The following is an 18,823-nucleotide window of genomic DNA, read 5'->3' as shown; positions in this document are numbered from 1 at the left end:
CGCGCCGGCGGAATTCTTTTTTCTGGTTCGCGCCGCTCACAACCTCGCGGGCCTGTCCACTGCCATTCTCCCGATGCTACTCCTGCCTCTCCTCGCCGCTCCGGCGCTTCGCCTCTTCGTCTCCAAGTCGCTCAGCATATCTGAGCGGTCAGCAGCGACGACTGCACTGCGCGAGGCGGCTGGAGACGGCCGCCCGCTCCGTGCCGTCCAGTTTGACTCGCCTCGCCGCTCCCTCCTCATCAGCGGCGAGGATGACGAGGACGAGACGCTCCGACACCACATCGTAGCGGCGCTCGATGCTGTCGCGCACGAGCCGCATCCGCCGTCGCCGGTCTTTGTCGCAGTGACCACCGAGCCGCAGACGGCAGAGGGAGCCGCCGACGCCGTCGAGAGGGCAGTGCATGCCGACATCGAGGCGTTCGGGCTTCGCGAGCCTCTCCGGCGGCGGCCAAGCCCCGGCTGGGCTCTCTCTGACGTCACTCCGGCGCTGCATGCGGTGCTCGTCGGAGTGACCTCGAGATCACCCGAGATCACGCGAGATCACCCGAGATTAGGCGCTGCATGCGGTGCTCGACGGCGCGGCTGTCGGCGGGCGGTGGGACGTGTCGAGCCTGGTGGCGGTGGACGGCCTCGTCGACGAGAAGCTGCGGGCCGGCCTCCTCTCGCTCCTGCACGGCCCTTCGTGGCCGCCGGAGAATGGCGCCGACCCAGACTACTCCTGGCAGCCACGGCTCTGTCTCTAGGACTGGTCTTCACCGGTGCGGTTGTTGTGTCACCAGGCGCCGACCCAGACTACTGGTGCGATGGCTCCTTCTCGGACACCCTGTCCGGCGGGCCGGCGAGCAGCGGCGTCGGCTTGCGGCCGGCACGGCTGGCCGCGCTAGAAGCGGGACCTGGACTCTTGTACTCCAACTAGCGCTCGAGAGGACACGCACTCCGCTGTACTCGGCCGTATTCAACTGTATTCGCGCTCTTCGCATCCCTCGTGTTCACGCGGAGCTCTGAAGACACCGCACAATACCGTCTTCCCGCCCTGAGGTTGGCGTGTTCAGCGCGCAGGCTGGCCGCGCTCTGCGCTGAGGGGCGAGACACGCCACCGGCGGTGGCGGAGCTGGAGGCGCGAGTCGGGGCATACTTGCGCGCCGTCGACGCCGCGAGTGGAGGAGGCGGATAGAGCGGAGATCGAGCGGAGAACGAGCCGAGATAGAGCGGAGATCGAGCGGAGATCGAGCCGAGATAGAGCGGAGATCAAGCGGAGAACGAGCCGAGATAGAGCGGAGATCGAGCGGAGATCGAGCCGAGATAGAGCGGAGATCGAGCGGAGATCGAGCGGAGATAGAGCGGAGATGGAGCGGAGCACGCTTGCCCGCCGGCGCTGTCGCCACTCCTGCCACAGCCGTGGACGGCGCCTCTTCACAGTGTGCAGCTGTGAACAGGAGGCGGCGTCGACGTCTGCCGCATGCCGAAGGCGGCTTTTGGCCCAGAGGTGAGCGCTTCCGTGGGACTCGTCGCTGCCTGTCTGACTAGTCGCTCTCTGCCTGCCTGTCTGACTAGTCGATCTCTGTCTGCCTGTCTGACTAGTCGCTCTCTGCCTGCCTGTCTGACTAGTCGCTCTCTGCCTGCCTGTCTGACTAGTCGATCTCTGTCTGCCTGTCTGACTAGTCGCTCTCTGCCTGCCTGTCTGACTAGTCGCTCTCTGCCTGCCTGTCTGACTAGTCGATCTCTGCCTGCCTGTCTGACTAGTCGCTCTCTGCCTGCCTGTCTGACTAGTCGATCTCGGCGCTGCCTGTCTGACTAGTCGATCTCTGTCTCTCTGTCTGCCCGTTCTCGACTGTCCGTGCGATCTTGACCCGGGGGTGTGTCTTTTGCGTGACCGCCGCTCGCGGGCAAAGGCTTTGAGCAGCCCCTCACGCTGTGAACGGCGTCTCTTCACACCTGCTGCTGTGAAACAGGTGACGCCTCTCGCGGCGAACGCGCCGGTGTCGTCCGATGGCGAGGCGGTGGATGGCTGGGCCAGCGGCGCCGGCCCGTGAACGGCGTCTCTTCACGCCGCGAGCAGCTGTGAACAGGCGTACGGCTGGCACATCGACGCTGACCCGGCGCCGCCGCCGCCCTCCCCGCACGGACCTGCCTAATCGATCGCTCATACACAGTCTCACGTTTTAGTGATTGACTAGGCGCCTCTGCCGCCCTCTCCCACCGCACGGACCGCATGGTTGCTCAATGAGTGGTCCGCCCAGTCTGGACGCAGGCGCTGCTTCCACCTTCGCCGTGGACAGACTGCTTCGGCCGCTACCCCAACCGGTCGCCTGGCAAGCCGCGCTTCGTGACAGCGCTCGTCTACCTCTCTCCCGAGTGGCGGTGGAGAGCCGGAGTGGGGCGCGCAGACGCGCTGCCTCGGCCCTCTTCACACCTCCTGCTGTGACAGGTGGCCGGAGTGGGGCGCGCAGACGCGCTGCCTCGACCCTCTTCACACCTCCTGCTGTGAACAGGTGGCCGGAGTGGGGCGCGCAGACGCGCTGCCTCGACCCTCTTCACACCTCCTGCTGTGAACAGGTGGCCGGAGTGGGGCGCGCAGACGCGCTGCCTCGACCCACCGACTGGGGAGGCCCTCGCAGTGCCGCGAGATCAGCCGAGATACAGCGGAGATGCAGCGGAGATCAGCCGAGATCAGCCCAGATCAGCGGAGATCAGCCGAGATCAGCCGAGATCAGCCGAGATCAGCCAAGATACAGCCGAGATCAGCGGAGATTGTCCGAGGGTAGGTCCTCGCGGTTCCTCCTGCGCCGGGCCGCCTGCTCTTGATGGACCAGGACATTTCCCACGCCGTCACCGCCCCCGCCGCCGCGGCCGGGGACACGCCGCGCTACTCTCTCGTGCGCAAGTTCTGCTTGCCCCCCCACCAGGACAGGGGGGGGGGGGGGGGGGCTCTCTCCCCCACACCTTCCTGCTGGTCGCAGGTGCTCAAGCTCTGCCTGCACCCGCACCGCGGCTCGGTGGCTCCGCCGCTTGCGATGCCAGGGTGGGGGCCTGCCTCCGCCTACGGCTCCGCGCGGCGGCTGCGGGGCGGAGAGGAGGGCGGAGAGGAGGGCGGAGAGGAGGGAGGAGAGGAGGGAAGAGAGGAGGGAGGAGAGGAGGGAGGAGAGGAGGGCGGAGAGGAGGGAAGAGAGGAGGGAGGAGAGGATGGCGGCGGCGGGCCGAGGACGGACGCAGAGGAGGTGGCGGCGAAGGTGAAGGCGGCAGCGGCGGAGGCGGCGGCGGAGGCGGGTGCGGGTGCGAGTGCGGGTGTGCGTGCGGAGGCGGTGGCGGTGGCAGAGGAGGAGGAGGAAGCGGCGGAGGCGGCGGCGGAGGAGGCGGAGGCGGAGGAGGCGGCGGCGGACGGCGGCGGGGGCGGCGGCGGCAGCGCCTCGGTCTCAGTCCCGGTGCTGCGCCGCGCCACGGCCGCTGACCGGCGTGCGATCGAGCGGCTCGTGGTTTGGAACCAGATCGCCCCGAGATGACTTGAGATGACCCGAGATTAGGCGTGCGATCGAGCGGCTCGTGGTTTGGAACCAGATCGCCCCGAGATGACTTGAGATGACCCGAGATTAGGCGTGCGATCGAGCGGCTCGTGGTTTGGAACCAGATCGCCCCGAGATGACTTGAGATGACCCGAGATTAGGCGTGCGATCGAGCGGCTCGTGGTTTGGAACCAGATCGCCCCGAGATGACTTGAGATGACCCGAGATTAGGCGTGCGATCGAGCGGCTCGTGGTTTCGAACCACCTCTCCCTGAGCGCCGATGAGCCCGAGGAGCTCGAGGCGCAGGAGAGGGGCGTGCCGGCTGTGAACAGCGTCTCTTCACAGCCGCATCTGTGAGCAGGAGCTCGAGGCGCAGGAGAGGGGCGTGCCGGCTGTGAACAGCGTCTCTTCACAGCCGCATCTGTGAGCAGGAGCTCGAGGCGCAGGAGAGGGACGTGCCGGCCGACTTTGGCGTGCTGCGCGACGCGGCCTCCTCCACTCGCCAGCCTCCGCCTCGCCGAGAAGAAGGAAGGGCGTCTCTTCACACTCCCTCGCTGTGAACAGGCCTCCTTCGCCGCCAGCGCCCACTTTGTCGCCGAGGCGGGCGGCGAGGTGGTCGCGTCGGCGGGCGTGGCGCGTGCGGAGGGGGGCGAGGGGCGGCGAGTGGCGGCCGACTCCTCCTTAATTATTAAGCAGATACTCTGAGAGTTAAAACTAGGCGAGGCCGGCGAGTGGCGGCTCTGCTCTGTCTCGACGGCGCCGTCGCACCGACGGCGCCGCTCTGGCGCGTGCGCGGCGCTGACCAGTCCTCCTCCCCCCAACGGCCCATTCCCTGCGTATACAGGCGCGGCCTGGCGCGTGCGTGCTGCGCGGCGGCGCTGGAGGAGGCGCGGGCGGCGGGCGCGGCGGCGGTCACGCTGAGCACGCTGGAAGAGAGGATGCTGGCGGCGCGCCAATCTGTCCGAGAGAGCTTCGGCTTTCCCCCTCGAGATCAGCCGAGATCACGCGAGATCCGCCGAGGCTAGGCGTGCCGGCTGTACGAGAGCCTCGGCTTCGCCCTCGAGCGGCGCGAAGCCGCGCGGAGCCTGCCGCGGCCGATGACGGTGCTATGGTATCGGAAGGAGGTCGGCGCTGCGGGTCCGGGGGAGAGTGTGGCAGAGGAGGAGGCGGGGGAGGAGGCGGGAACGGGGGTGGGGGCGGAAGCGATTGTGGCGAGTGCGGGGGCGGGTTCGGGGGTGGAGGAGGCGGGGGGGGAGGCGGGGGGGGAGGCGGGGGGGGAGGCGGGGGGGGAGGCGGGGGAGGAGGCGGGGAGGCGAGGGCAGGGCGTGGCTCAGTCGGCGGAGAGAGAGGCCTCCGCCTCCTCCCGCCGCGCCGAGGCGGACGCGCTGTACAAGGCGCTGCGCAAGCGGTCTGCGGCGCGGCTGTGGCGGGAGGAGGCGTGGCTGTTTGACTGGCGAGGGGGTGGGGCTGCTGTTCACACCTGCACACCCTCCAGCTGTGAACAGGTGCCCGCCTTCGAGGGGATGGGGCTGGAAGAGCGCGAGGCTCACGCGCCGCTCGTGCGAGCTCTCGGCGTCAAGGCGGCAAGGAAGAGATGACACACACACACACACACACACACACACACACACACACACACACACACACACGCACGCACGCACGCACACGCACACACACGCACACACACACGCACGCACACGCACGCACGCACACGCACAGAAAAAGCGAGAACGTGACAGAGGGGGAGGGGGGGGGGGGTCCGACGCCGCAGCGCTGACCAGGCGTCGAGCCGAGGCGAGGACGAGCGAGCGCGAGCTGCGGGGTGGATGGAGCGGCTGCTCGAGGACCCGTCCGAGCGGATCCGGAGGTATGCGACCCCACCCACACTCCCCCTCACCCACACCCACCCATTCCACCCCCTCACCCACACCCACCCATTCCACCCCCTCACCCACACCCACCCATTCCACCCCCTCACCCACACCCACCCATTCCACGCCCGCACACGCGCACGCACACGCACACGCACACGCACACGCAACCGCAACCGCGCACCCGCGCCCTCGGACCTGCGCCCCCTGGCGTGCGACACCTGGCTCCCTCCCGCGGCGTCTCTGCGCCTCTCCACGCCTGTTCACGTCTCTTCACGCCTGTTCGCGCCTCTTCGCGCCTCTTCGCGCCTCTTCACGCCTCTCCACGCCTCTTTGCGCCTCTTCGCGCCTCTTCACGCCTCTTCACGACACCATCGGGACCCAACAGTGCGATACTTGGCTATCGCACTGTTGACGTACCGGCGGCTAAGGCCGAGTAGCCGGTGTTCACAGAGCTATAGTCTGCCTCTCCACGCCTGTTCGCGCCTCTTCGCGCCTCTTCGCGCCTCTTCACGCCTCTAGTCTTCACGCCGCTCCCTGTGCATCAACCAGGTACGCCATCGCGGCCCTCCCCAAGCTAGGGGGCGGCGAGGCGGCGGAGGAGGCGCTGCTGGCGCTGCTGGAGCGCACGGAGCGCGCGCGAGAGAGGAAGCACCTCCTCGCGGCGCTCTCTAATTGATACTAATCAACACTAATTAACACCAATTAATAGGAAGCACCTCCTCGCGGCGCTCGACAAGGTCGGAGGCGCTGCCACTCTCGCCGCCGCCGCCGACGCCGCGGCCGCGGAAGGCTTCGATCTGCAGGGCGCGCGCGCGCGGGCGGCGCGGGAGGCGGAGCCGAGCGGAGTGGTTCTGAAGCGCGCCGTCCCGCGCCTGGAAGGGTTGCGCGTGCACCTCCGCTGCCGCGCCGGCCTCGAGGGTCTGCTGGCGGAGGAGGTGGAGTCGCGGGCGGGGGACCTCTCTTCCGCGGCCAAGTCCTTTGTGACTAGTGAGCAAGTAATCACGCGGTTAGTTCACAGGCGGGGGACCTCTTCCGCGTGGTGCGGGTGAGGCGCGGCGGGCTGGTGGCGGCGGCTAGGAGGGCGTGGCGGCTGGAGGAGGCGTACCGCCTCCGCCGCTTCGACACGCTGGGCTTCGAGGTCGGGCGGGGCGGCGGCGGGGTCGGTGAGGGCGGGGGGGAGGGGTGGGAGGCGGGGGAGGGCGGGGGGGAGGGGTGGGAGGCGGCGAGCGGGGACGGCGCGGCCTCATCCGCCGCAGAGCACGTCGCACGGGCGATTGCGTCGACAGAGAGCGAGGCGCTGGTGGAGGCGCTGACGCGGGGCGTGCCGCGCTACCGGCTGTCGCAGCCTCCGCCGCCGCTGCCGCCGCTCGACATCGCCGCCGTCGCGAGGCGGGCCTTCGAGCTTAACCCGCGCCTCCTCAACGATGGGACGAGGCCGGCGTGGAGCCCTAGAAGCGGAATCTCTCCCCATATCTCCCCCCGTATCTCCCCGTATCTCGTGAGCAGGAGCAGCGGGCTCTAGAAGCGGAATCTCTCCCCATATCTCCCCCCGTATCTCCCCGTATCTCGTGAGCAGGAGCAGCGGGCTCTAGAAGCGGAATCTCTCCCCATATCTCCCCCCGTATCTCCCCGTATCTCGTGAGCAGGAGCAGCGGGCTGTAGACGCGGAACACGGATTCGTGTATTCCAACCAGCGCTGGAGAGGACACGGACTCAACTGCATTCACTTCTACCCTCCCTCCCTCGTATCCACGCGGTGCTCCGAGTACTCCGCACAGCACGCGTACTCCCGCCCCGAGGCTGGCGTACTTCAGCATGTAGGCGTGGAGCGTGCATGTCTGCACCGGCGCCGCTGCGAGGGGCGGGGCGGAGGGCGGGGCGGAGGGCGGGGCGGAGGAGGGAGGGGGGCGCTGGTGGGTCGAGCTGCGGCCGCGCGTGGCGCCGTCACCGCGCACGCTCTACCAGACGGGCCAGCACTACGCGGGAGTGCACCCGCCGCTGGCGGCGGCGATGGCGCGGCTGGCTGGAGAGGGCGCGGCGGAGGGGCGTGGGCGGCGGCCTTTCACAGCTGTAGCTGTGAACAGGCGGGGCTGGCCGGCGACGCGGCGGAGGGGGTGGTCTGGGACCCCTTTTGTGGCTCGGGTCCCCTTCCCTCCGCCAGCGCGCGCTCTGCCGCCGCGCATCTCTTCACACTTGCCGCTGTGGGCAGGCACGATGCTGATCGAGGCGGCGATCGCCCGCCCCGCGGCTGTCCGCACGCTAGTCGGGACCGACGTGGCGCCCGCCGCCGTCAGCCTGGCGACCGCCAACGTCGCGGAGGCGCGGCGGCGCAAGCTGCTAGCCGATCGCGTCGGCGCGACCCGAGGGGCAGATTCCTGCTATGGCTGTGAACGGCGTCTGTTCTTCACGGCGGGCGGTGGCGTGCACAGGCGCCGTCCTCAGAGAGGTCGACTTTCGCGAGGGCGTCGAGCGGATACCGGAGCTCGCGCTGGGCGGCGTCTCCCTCGTCGTCTCCAACCCTCCGTTTGGGCAGCGCGTCAAGGTGCGGGACCTGCGCGCGCTCTACACGGACCTCTTCGCGGCGTCCGCAGCGGTGCTTCGCGGCGGCGGCAGGCTCGTGCTGATCAACCCGCGCCGCGTCGCGCCCGAGGGGCTCGCCGCAGAGGCACTCTCGCTCGAGTCGCGCCGCACCGTCGAGCTGGGCCTCCGGCGCGCCGGCAGCGTGGAGGTGTGGCGCAGGCGAGACCGCGTGTAGCTCCGTAGGACGACACTTCCGACGTGTTCTGAAAAGCTGAGAGTCTTATTTTTGCGCTAGACGGAGTGCAAGCGGCGCAAGAATTCTTTTTGAGAGCGCCTTCGTTGTTAATAATACGGATGGTACCTTGGTCCTTGCCAATTTGTATCGGCTATCGCGGTTCGCGCGCCTCGCGGGGGGGGCGCGGAAAAGACGAGAGGAACGTCTTAGCGCGCCATCGCCATGGTGCTGCAAGCAGCGCCGGGCGACAACGACTTACCGCCTCCCGGTCCCCCTCGGCACACCTCCGCTGCTCAATGTTTGAGACGACTCGAACGTGTGTGTGTGTGTGTGTGTCAGTGTGTGTGTGTGTGGTGTGTGTGTACTACGGCTCTAGCCTAACAGCTTCTGCAGGTAGGTTTGCCTCTCATTGGCCCTCGCGAAGCCGTCCCACTCGTAGAATGGAACGCTGATCACCCTCCAGCCAGCCGCCGCGAGGAAGCGCCGCTTGAGCAGCGTTGGCCCGTTGGGTTGGCGCACGCCCAGGCCGTTGGGCAGCAGGAAGTGAGAGGGGCCGTCCACCTCAATCGCGATGCGTGACGAGGGCAGCGCAAGGTCGAGCGAGTAGCCGGTGCGCGGCTCGAGATGCTCCTCCTCGAAGCCGTGCCGGACGGCGGCGAGGGCAGCCGCAACCGAACGCTGCAAGCCTGACGGCCGAGCTACGGTCGCCACCATAGCGTCGCGGGCGACAGAGCTGGCGCTGGGTGGGAGGCGGGGAGGAGATGCTGCTGGCCGTCTGCCCCACGTTCCAGGGAGAGCCAGAGCTGCCACTGGTGCAGCTGAACGCGGCCCTCCTCGCTCCACCTTGACGGATCCCGCGCGAGCGAGTCGCTGATCACGCGCGAGCAGTCGGCAAGCAGCGCCTGGTGATAGTGGTCTGCCGTCGCAAACGCCCACACCGTGTTGGCCAGGTTCTGAGGGTTGAAGCCAGCCAGCCCGCCGTGCACCGCCGCCTCCGGACCGCCACCGCCGCGTACAGCGCGTCCGCAGCCACGCCCGCCGTCGCAAACGCCCACACCGTGTTGGCCAGGTTCTGAGGGTTGAAGCCAGCCAGCCCGCCGTGCACCGCCGCCTCCGCCACCGCCGCGTACAGCGCGTCCGCAGCCATGCCCGCCGTCGCGTACGCCCACACCGTGTTGGCCAGGTCCTGCGGCTTGAAGCCAGCCAGCCCGCTCCGCACCGCCGCCTCCGCCACCGCCGCGTACAGCGCGTTCGCAGCCACGCCCGCCATCGCGAACGCCCACACCGTGTTGGCCAGCCCCTGCGGGTTGAAGCGAGCCAGCCCGTCCGCACCGCCGCCTCCGCCACCGCTACGAACAATGGGCGCACCATCCTCGCTTGCAGGCCGCACTTTGCCACGCCGTGAGCGATGTTTGCCAGTCCCCGTGCGTCGCACGAAGAAATGAGGTCCAGCGTGCGCTGCACCAGCTGCTCAAGTTGCTCCTCGTGCCGCCGCTCGACGCGCTGCTTGCCCAGTTTGTTCCACAGGTTCGCAGCGCGGATGTGGTTTAAGCTCGCGCTGTGGGCAGCAAAGAGCGCGAGCAATGCGTCAGCGCTGCCAGCATTTGAGATGTGGCTGCTGAGCTGCTTAGCATTGAGCTGACCACCGGCAGCAGAGGTGTGCCGATCTTCGCGCGATCCCGCACCACGCATCGGCGGACTCCACCGGCGGTCGCTGTGCTGAGGCTGCCCCTCGCCGCGGAGGTCGCGCCGGTCATGGTCGCGCCTGGGATCGTGGTACCGATCCTCGCGCCGATCGTGCCAGTCGCGCGCGCGCTCGCCTCTGCCCCGATCGTCGTAGCCGCGCCGCTCATCATGCCGCCCGTCATGATGCGGCCGTTGCTCGCCTCGCCATGGCTCGTCGCGCCATCGCTCAGCGGGCAATTGTGGCTCAGCGTGCCTTCGCTGCTCGCGACCACTGCACCAAGAGTCGTTGTAGCCGCGCCGCTCGTCATGCCGCTCGTCATGCCGCCCGTCACGATGCGGCCGTTGCTCGCCTCGCCATGGCTCGTCGCGCCATCGCTCAGCGGGCAATTGTGGCTCAGCGTGCCTTCGCTGCTCGCGACCTCCGCACCAAGAGTCGTTGTAGCCGCGCCGCTCGTCATGCCGCCTGTCATGGTTCGGCCATTGCTCGCCGCGCAATGGCTCGTCGTGCCATCGCTCATTGGGCCATTGCGGCTCAGCGTGCCTTCGCTGCTCGCGACCACTGCACCAAGAGTCGTTGTAGCCAAGCCGCCCGTCATGCCGCCCGTCATGGTGCGGCCATTGCTCGCCTTGCCAACGCTCGTCGCGCCGTCGCAGCTCATCCCGCCGCGGCTCATCGCGTGATCGCGACCGCCGTCGCTCGCCCTGCCATCGCCACTCTTCGCGTCCGCACTCGGCGCGCCGTTGCTCATCACGCCAGCGACGCTCCTCGGTCCGATGGGACATGTCTCTTGTCGTCGAGCGAGATGCGTGCGTCCCGGAGCGGGCAGAGGAGTTTGCTGGCGATGAGGGCAGAAGAATTTAAACAACTTGCGGCGCGCCTCGCCTCCACTCCCCGCCACCCACTAGGTCGTCTATCTCTTGCCCATGTCCGAGCGTGTCCGGTTCGTTACTCCCCCACCATGGGGCTTACGTACACTTACGGTGGATCGGGATGATGCACATCGGTCATGGGGGAAAGCCGCTGCCTCGCATCCACAGACCGCCTTGTGTCGCGTGTCGGACGCTGATGCCTGATCGCTGTGGCCTGTGCAGCAAAAACGTCTAGGTGCGAGTGTTCAACAGGATACAGGCTCAGGCCGCCAGGAGGCGCGCCACGAGCGCTGCTTTGACGCCGGTGGTGGCCAAGCCGAGGCGCCCGCACTCGCTCCTCAGCTCTGCGACCCGCATGGCCTTGTAGCGCTTCTCCGCGGCCGCCTTGTCCTCGCTCGCGCCTGCCTGCGCCATCCGCTCCGCACCTCGCTCGCCCTCGTAGTGCAGCACAGTGCCGTCGGCCAACTCCATGCGCACACACCGCTCCGCACCTTTGTCGCCCTCGTAGTGCAGCACAGTGCCGTCGGGCAACTCCATGCGCACCATCCGCTCCGCAGCTCTCTCGCCCTCGAAGTGCACCACGTTGCCGTTGGCAAACACCATGCGCACCACCCGCTCCGCGCCTCGCTCGCCCTCGTAGTGCTGCACGTCGCCGTTAAACACCGCGCGCACCTTCCGCTCCGCACCTTTCTCGCCCTCGAAGAGCTGCACCTCGCCGTCGGTATACTCCACGCGCACCATCCGCTCCGCACCCTTCTCGCCCTCGTAGTACTGCACGTTGCCGTCGGTATACTCCACGCGCACCATCCGCTCCGCACCCTTCTCGCCCTCGTAGTACTGCACGTTGCCGTCGGCAAACACCGTGCGCACCCTCCGCTCCGCGCCTTTTTCGCCCTCGTAGTACTTCACGTTGCCACTGGGAAACTCCGCGCACACCACCCGCTCCGCACCCCGCTCGCCCTCGTAGTGCTGCACGTTGCCGCTGGCTAACTCCATGCGCACCCACCGCTCCGCGCCTCGCTCGCCCTCGTAGTGCTGCACCTTGCCGGACTGCAAGAGGCGTCGCCGCAGATTCGCGCCATTCTCTTCGCCGCGCCGCAGTCTCCAGTATTCGGCGCGACTCGCGCCAGCACCCGTCACTTCCGACGTGAGGCGGAGCGCCGGGCTCACCCTCGCAAGCCACGGGAAGTGGTCGGCGCTGGCGCGGCGGTCGGCGGCGTATCTGCGAAGGGTGTCCTCGCTGAGCGACACCGACACCGTGACGAAGGGGTCGGCGCAGCGGCGCTGGACAAGCAGCAGCCGCATCGCCACGGCGTAGAGCGGGTCCTTGAAGCGCGCCAGGCCGCTGCGCAGGGCGAGGAGGCCGAGGCACGGCGACGCGAGGCTGAAGGCGGCGCAGTCGGAGAAGTCGTCGACGCCCTCGAGGATGCGGAGGTGCAGCTCCGGCGGCAGCTCGCCCAGCCAGTCCGTGGGCGGGGCGTCCTCCTCGGTGCGTGCGGCGCGAGGGGAGCGCGACATACACATATACGGAGGTGCTGGTCACAGCGGCAGAAGCAGCGTTCCCCGGGGGGCGGGGGGGGGTGACGAGCGCGAACCCCATGAGATGAGAAAAGCTTGCAACGCGTTCTGTGCGAGGCACACGAGGCGGAGCGAACCCATCCGAGAAGAATTTGCCTTGTAAAATTCTTTTCGCTCGGCCTTGTCCGAACGCGACGCCACTGCGCCCCCCCCCCCCCCTCTTCGCGCTCGCTAACCGTTCGCACCCACCACACTGTCCCACAAACAACGCACACACGCACTTCTCAGCACGCTAGATGGCTGGCAGTAGTAGCAGCGTGACGATGAAGAAAAGCTATCAACGCTTGTTTGTTCTCTTGGCACCTTGGAGTGCTGGCTGGGGGGGGCGACAGGGAGGATGTGGCCTTGAGTTATGTGTACGCCTACTCAGGGTGTGTGGCAGCCCGCTGGCTGTGTGTCTTGTGAGCCTGTTTGTGTCTGTGTGTCGCTCGTGCGTGTCGTCATCATCTGTCTAGCGTCCACCCATACCGCGTTGGTGTCCAGTCCGAGCCTGGCTGTTCTTCACCTTTCTACCTACCTACCTACACGGGTCAGGGGTCAGCCTGGACGTGCCAGCCACGTATCCACGCAAGCGTGGTCCGCGCGCATGGCATACAGGCGTTCGATGTAGGCCGCACGTCGTGGCACTATGACGAAGGTAGACGTGCGGCTGCAGCGCGCCCGCCGCAGGCTCGGCGGTGCGCGCGTGTTAGCAATAAGTTGCGGGTAGAGCCGTTCCCGACTTGTCGAATGCGAGGCCTCTGCGACGAGTGCCAGTCGCGCTGCGGAGCCACGCCCTTCGAGCCGCGTCCCGTCGGCACTACCCTCGAGTGCGTGTCGCCTTGGTTGGCGACACCCACTCGTCGAGGGCAGTCCGGCCGACGGGAGCCTGTCGCGCGCCGGCGACGAATGCGGCGGGGTGGGTGTGGGTACAAAGCGCCGCTTCGACGAATGAGGTTGGCAGGCTCCCCTCACGAGTCCGTTCAGACATGCCACACGCCCCTCGCAAGCGAGGTTAGTAGGCGCCCCTGGCGAGACCCGCAAGAGATGCGCCACCCCCCTCGTACCTATACTCCACCAATGAGGAGGTGAAAAGATCTTATCAGCCAGGCGGGCAGGGCAGGCAGGCAGGCGGTCGGGGTCAGGGAAGAGGGCCCTCGGGTTACGCCTCGCCCGGCCCCCTCCGAGGGGTGAAGGGGAAAGAGGGGGGCCCTCGGGGTGCGCCTCGCCCGGCCCCCTCCGAGGGGGGGAGGGAACTATTCTCTGTCCTTCTACAGCGTGGGTGGTGGTACACTGCGTCGAGACAGCTCCGCCTCGCGCCCTGTCGCACTTTCGAGAGTGGCGTGAAAAGAAAGAAAACAGACCGCCAGTGAGAGCGTCTGTTTTCCTTCAGCCCTCACAGATATGCTCCACGTCGCCTTGCGGGTGGCGGTCGCGCTGATAGGCCATGCTCCTGCGATGTACTCTCATTCTCGCGACGCGAACCCTATGGCGCTTGCGAGGGAGAGCTTCAAGGGCCTTCACGCGGCACGCAGCATGGACGCCAAATTTGGCACGCTCGCCAACGCAACCATGCGGATGACGACCGCAGAGGCACAGCTTTGGTTCTCATTGCTGAACCAATCGTCGACTTATCTGGAGTGGGGTACAGGCGGCTCCACAGTGATGGCGGCATGGCGTGCGACTCTCACACACCTAGAGCCACTGAAGGTCGACGCAATCGATAGCAGTCAGGGCTGGTTGGACGTCCTTCGGAGTCATTCACCGATCCGTGATGCTGAGGCTGCAGGCTCTCTGACGTTTCATCTTGGCAACATCGGAGAGACTATCATGTGGGGGAACCCCAAAGACTGGAGTAAGCGCAGTGCCGCCTTGCGTGAGCAGCAATCACGCTCGTACATCCAGTCTATCCCGACCTCGCGCTGCTGCTACGACCTCATCTTGGTAGATGGCCGCTTTCGAGAGGCGTGCGCGCTCTATGCCTTGCGCTTGATGCACAATCGCACCACCGTGCTCATACACGACAGCTCTAGGCACACCAATCATGAGGCGATCCTGAACTATTATCACGTCGTGACGGTGCGCGACACTCTGGCTGTTTTGCGACCAAAGCACGGCGCCGTCGCGCGCGCAAAGTCTGGCAGCGACGGTGTCTACAACGCGCTGTTCACCAAGTTGATGAACGTATTCGCTCGGCGATCTTAGAGGTGAGCCTCTTTTCGTCATCGCGCACTCGCGCTGGCGCAGCCCAATAATGACGCCGCCTGTGGCCTGTGGGTGGGAGGGCCACGCTGTAATCCAATACAGGTGGACCATGGTTCCCAATACAGGCAGTCGAGAGGCACTTGTACTTGTGCGTTGTGACGCGCTCGCATCGCGCGTCTGTGGATTGTGGAGATCAGCTCGCCCACATGACGCACATGCATCTTGAATGATTTCGTGCCATGTCGCCCCCTCCCCGCCACTCGAGCGTGCCCCACTTAGGTCGCACAAGAATGCCCCTCGCCGGACGCCGGCGCGGCGACGGGCGGCGTGGAGCGTGGTGTCACGTCGAGTGTACACAGGAGTATTCACGTGCGTTGGTTTCCATGAACCATATGTTAAGAAAGACAGGGCGAGCCGCTCTAGCCTCTACGGTCTACGGAGCCTCGGAGCCGTGTAGACCCCGAAGCCGAACCCGGCCGTCGCACACCGAAGCCTTCCTTAGGGCCTAGGCCTGAGACGCGTCTTCGGGAACAACCCTGGGGTGAACATAGAAAACAACCCCAACCCCGCACTCTCCAAGACCAAGTGTGTGGCAAGTGCGACTACCCCGTCAAGTGCTCCAAGAGTGTCCGCCCATGATACTGTAAATTCTAATCGGATCGGATTGATTCAATGGCATTATTGTGACACATATCACATGCACATGCGTAATGCGATGACACACACGTGTGAATTCATGGAAAAAAATGTTCCAGTCTTAGCAAGCAAAAAGGAGCACACACGACTCAGCAAGTCCGCACCACCACAGAGAGAGGCCCTCACAATCCGAGGTCCTCACCAACGGAGGTCCTCACATAGCACGCCCCTGTCCTGCTTCACGGCGCACAGATCGACGTCTACTTCTCAAGGGGCCTGCAAGCACCTCTTCAGGTACAGCCTCGAGGCGTGTGCTTACGGTTGCCAGCCAGCGCACGCAGCCCTTTTGTGCGTCTTCCGGCCTGCACAGAAATGCAGTCGACATGGGTCGTACTACATGGATAGAATTTTACAACAAAAGCCTTTCGCATGGATAGAAAAGGGTGTGGGTGTGTTATAGTGCTCTCCCAGCCATTTGGTGTGATACGTGCATCACTTCCCCCTGTCCCCTATTCTTGTTTTCCTCACAGAAGAAATCGGTCCAATTGGGGTTCGCTTGGAGCACTTGGAGCTTGTTTTTTATTCTTTTCCTCCGTGGTGTACCTGTGTTAGTGCCAGTGCGCGCCAGTCCCGTGCCCAGTGTTGTGCGAGGGAGTTTTGTTGTAAAATTCTTTTCCTCACAGGACACAGCGTGTGAGGGATACAATCCAGCAGAGTGGAGATCGTCCTCTCTGGCGTAGCGATCAAAACGAGGTGGTTCTTCAGAGTGGTTGTGTGTGCGTGTGGGGGCTTGCGGCCAATATCTAGAAATCCAGCAGAATGATTGGTCGTCCTCAATGAATCTCACATAGCAGTCAGATGAGATCGCTCCCGCGGGGCAGATAAGATCACAGGGCAATGTTGCGCGGAGGAGGCCAACAACAAACAACTAAGTATTGGACTATCTTGGAGTGAGGTCCTCACGAGAGGTCCCCTCACAAGCTAGGTCACGAGAGGTCCTCACGAGAACGTCACGTCTCACGAGAGGTCCTCACGAGAGGTCCTCACGAGAAACAGAGGTCCTCAGCAGGATCCCATCTCCCTAGGGCAGATCACAGGGCAGGTATATGATCCCTAGGCTGCTGAGGCATGCCGCCCTTGGGTCGAAGATGGCCTCGCTACCCACCCAGGCTGCCGGCCGGCGGAGAGCGGGGGAAAGCTATCGGAAAGGCTCAGCGGGAAAACTATCATGTTCGAGCACCCCATTCAGCAGTGCGTAATACGAGGCCACGTCTAGAACTCTGATTTTTTTTAGTCTTGAAATTCTTTTCGCTCGGCTCCCGTGGTGTACCTGTGTTAGTGCCAGTGCGCACCAGTCCCGAGCCCAGTGTCGTGCGATGGGTTTGCTTGTTAATTTCGTTTCCCTTCTATTATTAGAGAAGCCGTCGTCCGCGCTTTGCCTGCTGTGTGAATCGTGCGTGTGCGAGATAAAATAAATAGAGCAGTCATCTCCAGAAGAGCGTGCCCAGGCTTGAATTCTTTAACAAGCAGACGCGGGCCCAGTACCTCGATGGGGTGACTTGGACCACTAAGAATTGGCTGGGGCTGCAGAAGCAGCGTATCTCAGTCGTTCTTCACACGGCAATCGCAGAGCAGATTGTGAATGAGCTTGCCTGTGGCGGGCGGGGGTGGGCGGGTGCACGAAGCTAATTGCCTCGCCACTCTCGCAGGAGTCGCTTAGGCGGCTCTCCCGTGGTGTACCTGTGTGTTAGTGCCCGAGTGCGCGCCAGTCCCGTGCCCGGGTTGTTGCACGAGTATATGGGCCAAAAGCGTCGAAAATGTCCCAAAAAAGCGTGTCTCGAGTTTGTTGCAGCCCCACAGCCGGCGCGCGCTGCCAGGAAGCACCGCTCGAGTGTCGGCCGCACTCCCTGGCACCCAGTGAGTGCGGCCGACCGACCAGACCGATTAGGCTCGACGCCGCGCTCGCTGTGGGGCTGCCACAAAGTCGCCGCCGAGCGTGCCACCGACGGCGTCCTGGCGGAGGTGATGGAGTGTGAGACCTGAGGCTGCGGAGGTGACGCCTGAGGTACCGGCCCGTGCACAGCGACTCAGCCGGCGACCGCCACGGGCTCAGACGAGACTTGTCGACTCGTTCCGGCTCAGCTTCACCGTGGTCATCGGGCGTCTGTCGACGTCAGGACCACCCATACAGCTCGCGGGTTTGAGGTCGCAAGAGCCAAGATGGTGGCGTTTGGACATCCCAACCATCACACAAGACAGCCTGTAGGTGATGGCGGGACGGCGCAGTGTTTGTGGCACTCGGCAGTAGGCACCCGCGGCACGGCCCCGCTGTCGGCTCTCGCGGGCTGCGGAACCGGCCCCAGAAGGGGACGGTCCGGGCGAGTGTGGCAGCTCCTGCGCAAGTATGGGCACCCTCTATCACAACACTACTGATCCTGGTCATTAGAGCTGCCAGGGATAGCGTCAGGAGCCGGTAGGAGTCAAAACCCCTCATATTTGAGACATCGTGGCCCATATACTCGTGCAACAACCCGCCCAGTGTCGTGCGAGGGAGTTTTGTTGTAAAAATCTTTTACCATAACACCATTTGTGTGCGGTGGGACTATAACAAAACCACATCAAAAAGAATTCCGCGGCCGGCGTCTCAAAGTTTGCAGCATTCATCCATCAGCGTACGCGCCGAAGCTCACCCTCGTAGTACGCAACGGCACCGTTGGCAAACACCGCGCGCACCACCCGCTCCGCACCTTGCTCGCCCTCGAAGAGCTGCACCTCGCCGTTGGCATACTCCACGCGCACCATCCGCTCCGCACCCTTCACGCCCTCGTAGTACTGCACGTTGCCGTTGGGAAACTCCGCGCACACCACCCGCTCCGCACCCCGCTCGCCCTCGTAGTGCTGCACGTTGCCGTTGGGAAACTCCATGCGCACCTTCCGCTCCGCTCCTCGCTCGCCCTCGAAATGCTTCACGCCGCCGTTGGGAAACACACCGCGCACCAGCCGCTCCGCACCTTGCTCGCCCTTGAAATGCTTCACCTGGCCGCTCTGCAAAAGACGCAACCGCAGCATCGTGCCATTCTCGCCGCGCTGCAGCCTCCAGACCTCGGCTCGGCGCTCTCCAGCGCCCTCCACTTCCGACGTGAGGCGGAGCGCCGGGCTCACCCTCGCAAGCCACGGGAAGTGGTCGGCGCTGGCACGGCGGTCGGCGGCGTATCTGCGAAGGGTGTCCTCGCTGAGCGACACCGACACTGTGCCGACCGACCCAACGCACTGCTGCGCGATCTGCAGCCGCATCGCCACGGCGAAGAGCGGGTCCTTGAAGCGCGCCAGGCCGCTGCGCAGGGCGAGGAGGCCGAGGCACGGCGACGCGAGGCTGAAGGCGGCGCAGTCGGAGAAGTCGTCGACGCCCTCGAGGATGCGGAGGTGCAGCTCGTGCGGCAGCTCGCCCAGCCAGTCCGTGGGAGGGGCGTCCTCCTCGGTGCGTGCGGCGCGAGGGGAGCGCGACATACAGGTGCTGGTCAGCAGCGTGAGCGCGCGAACCCCAAAGATAAAGAAAAGCTCGCGCCGGGCTGTACACACGAGCGAGGCGGAGCGAACCCAATCCGAGAAATTACGGATAAAATTCTTTTTCGCTCGGCCTGGCCGCGACCCCCTTGCGAACCCCCGCCGCCTCTCGCTCGCTAACCGTTCGCACCCACCACACTGACCCACAAACAACGCACACACGCACTTCTCAGCA

General features: G+C 65.5%; 5 protein-coding genes across 5 annotated transcripts; 2 read left to right on the top strand and 3 right to left on the bottom strand.

Annotated features, from left to right (window-relative positions):
• Positions 1-73: 73 nt before the first annotated feature.
• Positions 74-8,223, top strand: EMIHUDRAFT_452668 (hypothetical protein; the record flags this gene model as incomplete). Its single annotated transcript, XM_005762806.1, has 20 exons — positions 74-508; positions 555-735; positions 780-903; positions 1,060-1,166; positions 1,440-1,486; positions 1,953-2,000; positions 2,070-2,099; positions 2,252-2,361; positions 3,732-3,816; positions 3,933-3,974; positions 4,066-4,164; positions 4,527-4,625; positions 4,878-4,962; positions 6,255-6,310; positions 6,394-6,534; positions 7,022-7,192; positions 7,341-7,422; positions 7,585-7,761; positions 7,805-8,103; positions 8,191-8,223. 20 exons carry the CDS (start codon positions 74-76, stop codon positions 8,221-8,223), a joined length of 2,451 nt encoding a protein of 816 aa, XP_005762863.1.
• Positions 8,224-8,502: 279 nt separating this feature from the next.
• Positions 8,503-10,565, bottom strand: EMIHUDRAFT_215635 (hypothetical protein; the record flags this gene model as incomplete). Its single annotated transcript, XM_005762805.1, has 4 exons — positions 8,503-8,816; positions 8,915-9,000; positions 9,521-9,768; positions 9,831-10,565. The coding sequence occupies 4 exons, from the start codon at positions 10,563-10,565 to the stop codon at positions 8,503-8,505; spliced, it is 1,383 nt and encodes a 460-aa protein (XP_005762862.1).
• A 382-nt stretch (positions 10,566-10,947) lies between these two features.
• On the bottom strand, positions 10,948-11,991 carry EMIHUDRAFT_311724 (hypothetical protein; the record flags this gene model as incomplete). The annotated part of the gene is made up of 1 exon (XM_005762804.1): positions 10,948-11,991. The coding sequence occupies one exon, from the start codon at positions 11,989-11,991 to the stop codon at positions 10,948-10,950; it is 1,044 nt and encodes a 347-aa protein (XP_005762861.1).
• Positions 11,992-13,647: 1,656 nt separating this feature from the next.
• EMIHUDRAFT_215633 (hypothetical protein) lies at positions 13,648-14,448 on the top strand (the record flags this gene model as incomplete). The annotated part of the gene is made up of 1 exon (XM_005762803.1): positions 13,648-14,448. The coding sequence occupies one exon, from the start codon at positions 13,648-13,650 to the stop codon at positions 14,446-14,448; it is 801 nt and encodes a 266-aa protein (XP_005762860.1).
• Positions 14,449-16,686: 2,238 nt separating this feature from the next.
• EMIHUDRAFT_105179 (hypothetical protein) lies at positions 16,687-18,591 on the bottom strand (the record flags this gene model as incomplete). Its single annotated transcript, XM_005762802.1, has 2 exons — positions 16,687-16,736; positions 17,775-18,591. The coding sequence occupies 2 exons, from the start codon at positions 18,589-18,591 to the stop codon at positions 16,687-16,689; spliced, it is 867 nt and encodes a 288-aa protein (XP_005762859.1).
• Positions 18,592-18,823: the final 232 nt, after the last annotated feature.

This window comes from Emiliania huxleyi (genome assembly GCF_000372725.1).
Source record: "Emiliania huxleyi CCMP1516 unplaced genomic scaffold EMIHUscaffold_66, whole genome shotgun sequence".
Taxonomy (NCBI): domain Eukaryota; phylum Haptophyta; order Isochrysidales; family Noelaerhabdaceae; genus Emiliania; species Emiliania huxleyi.
The sequence above is the reverse complement of the archived record's forward strand: the minus strand, read 5'-3'. Positions and strand labels throughout refer to the sequence as shown.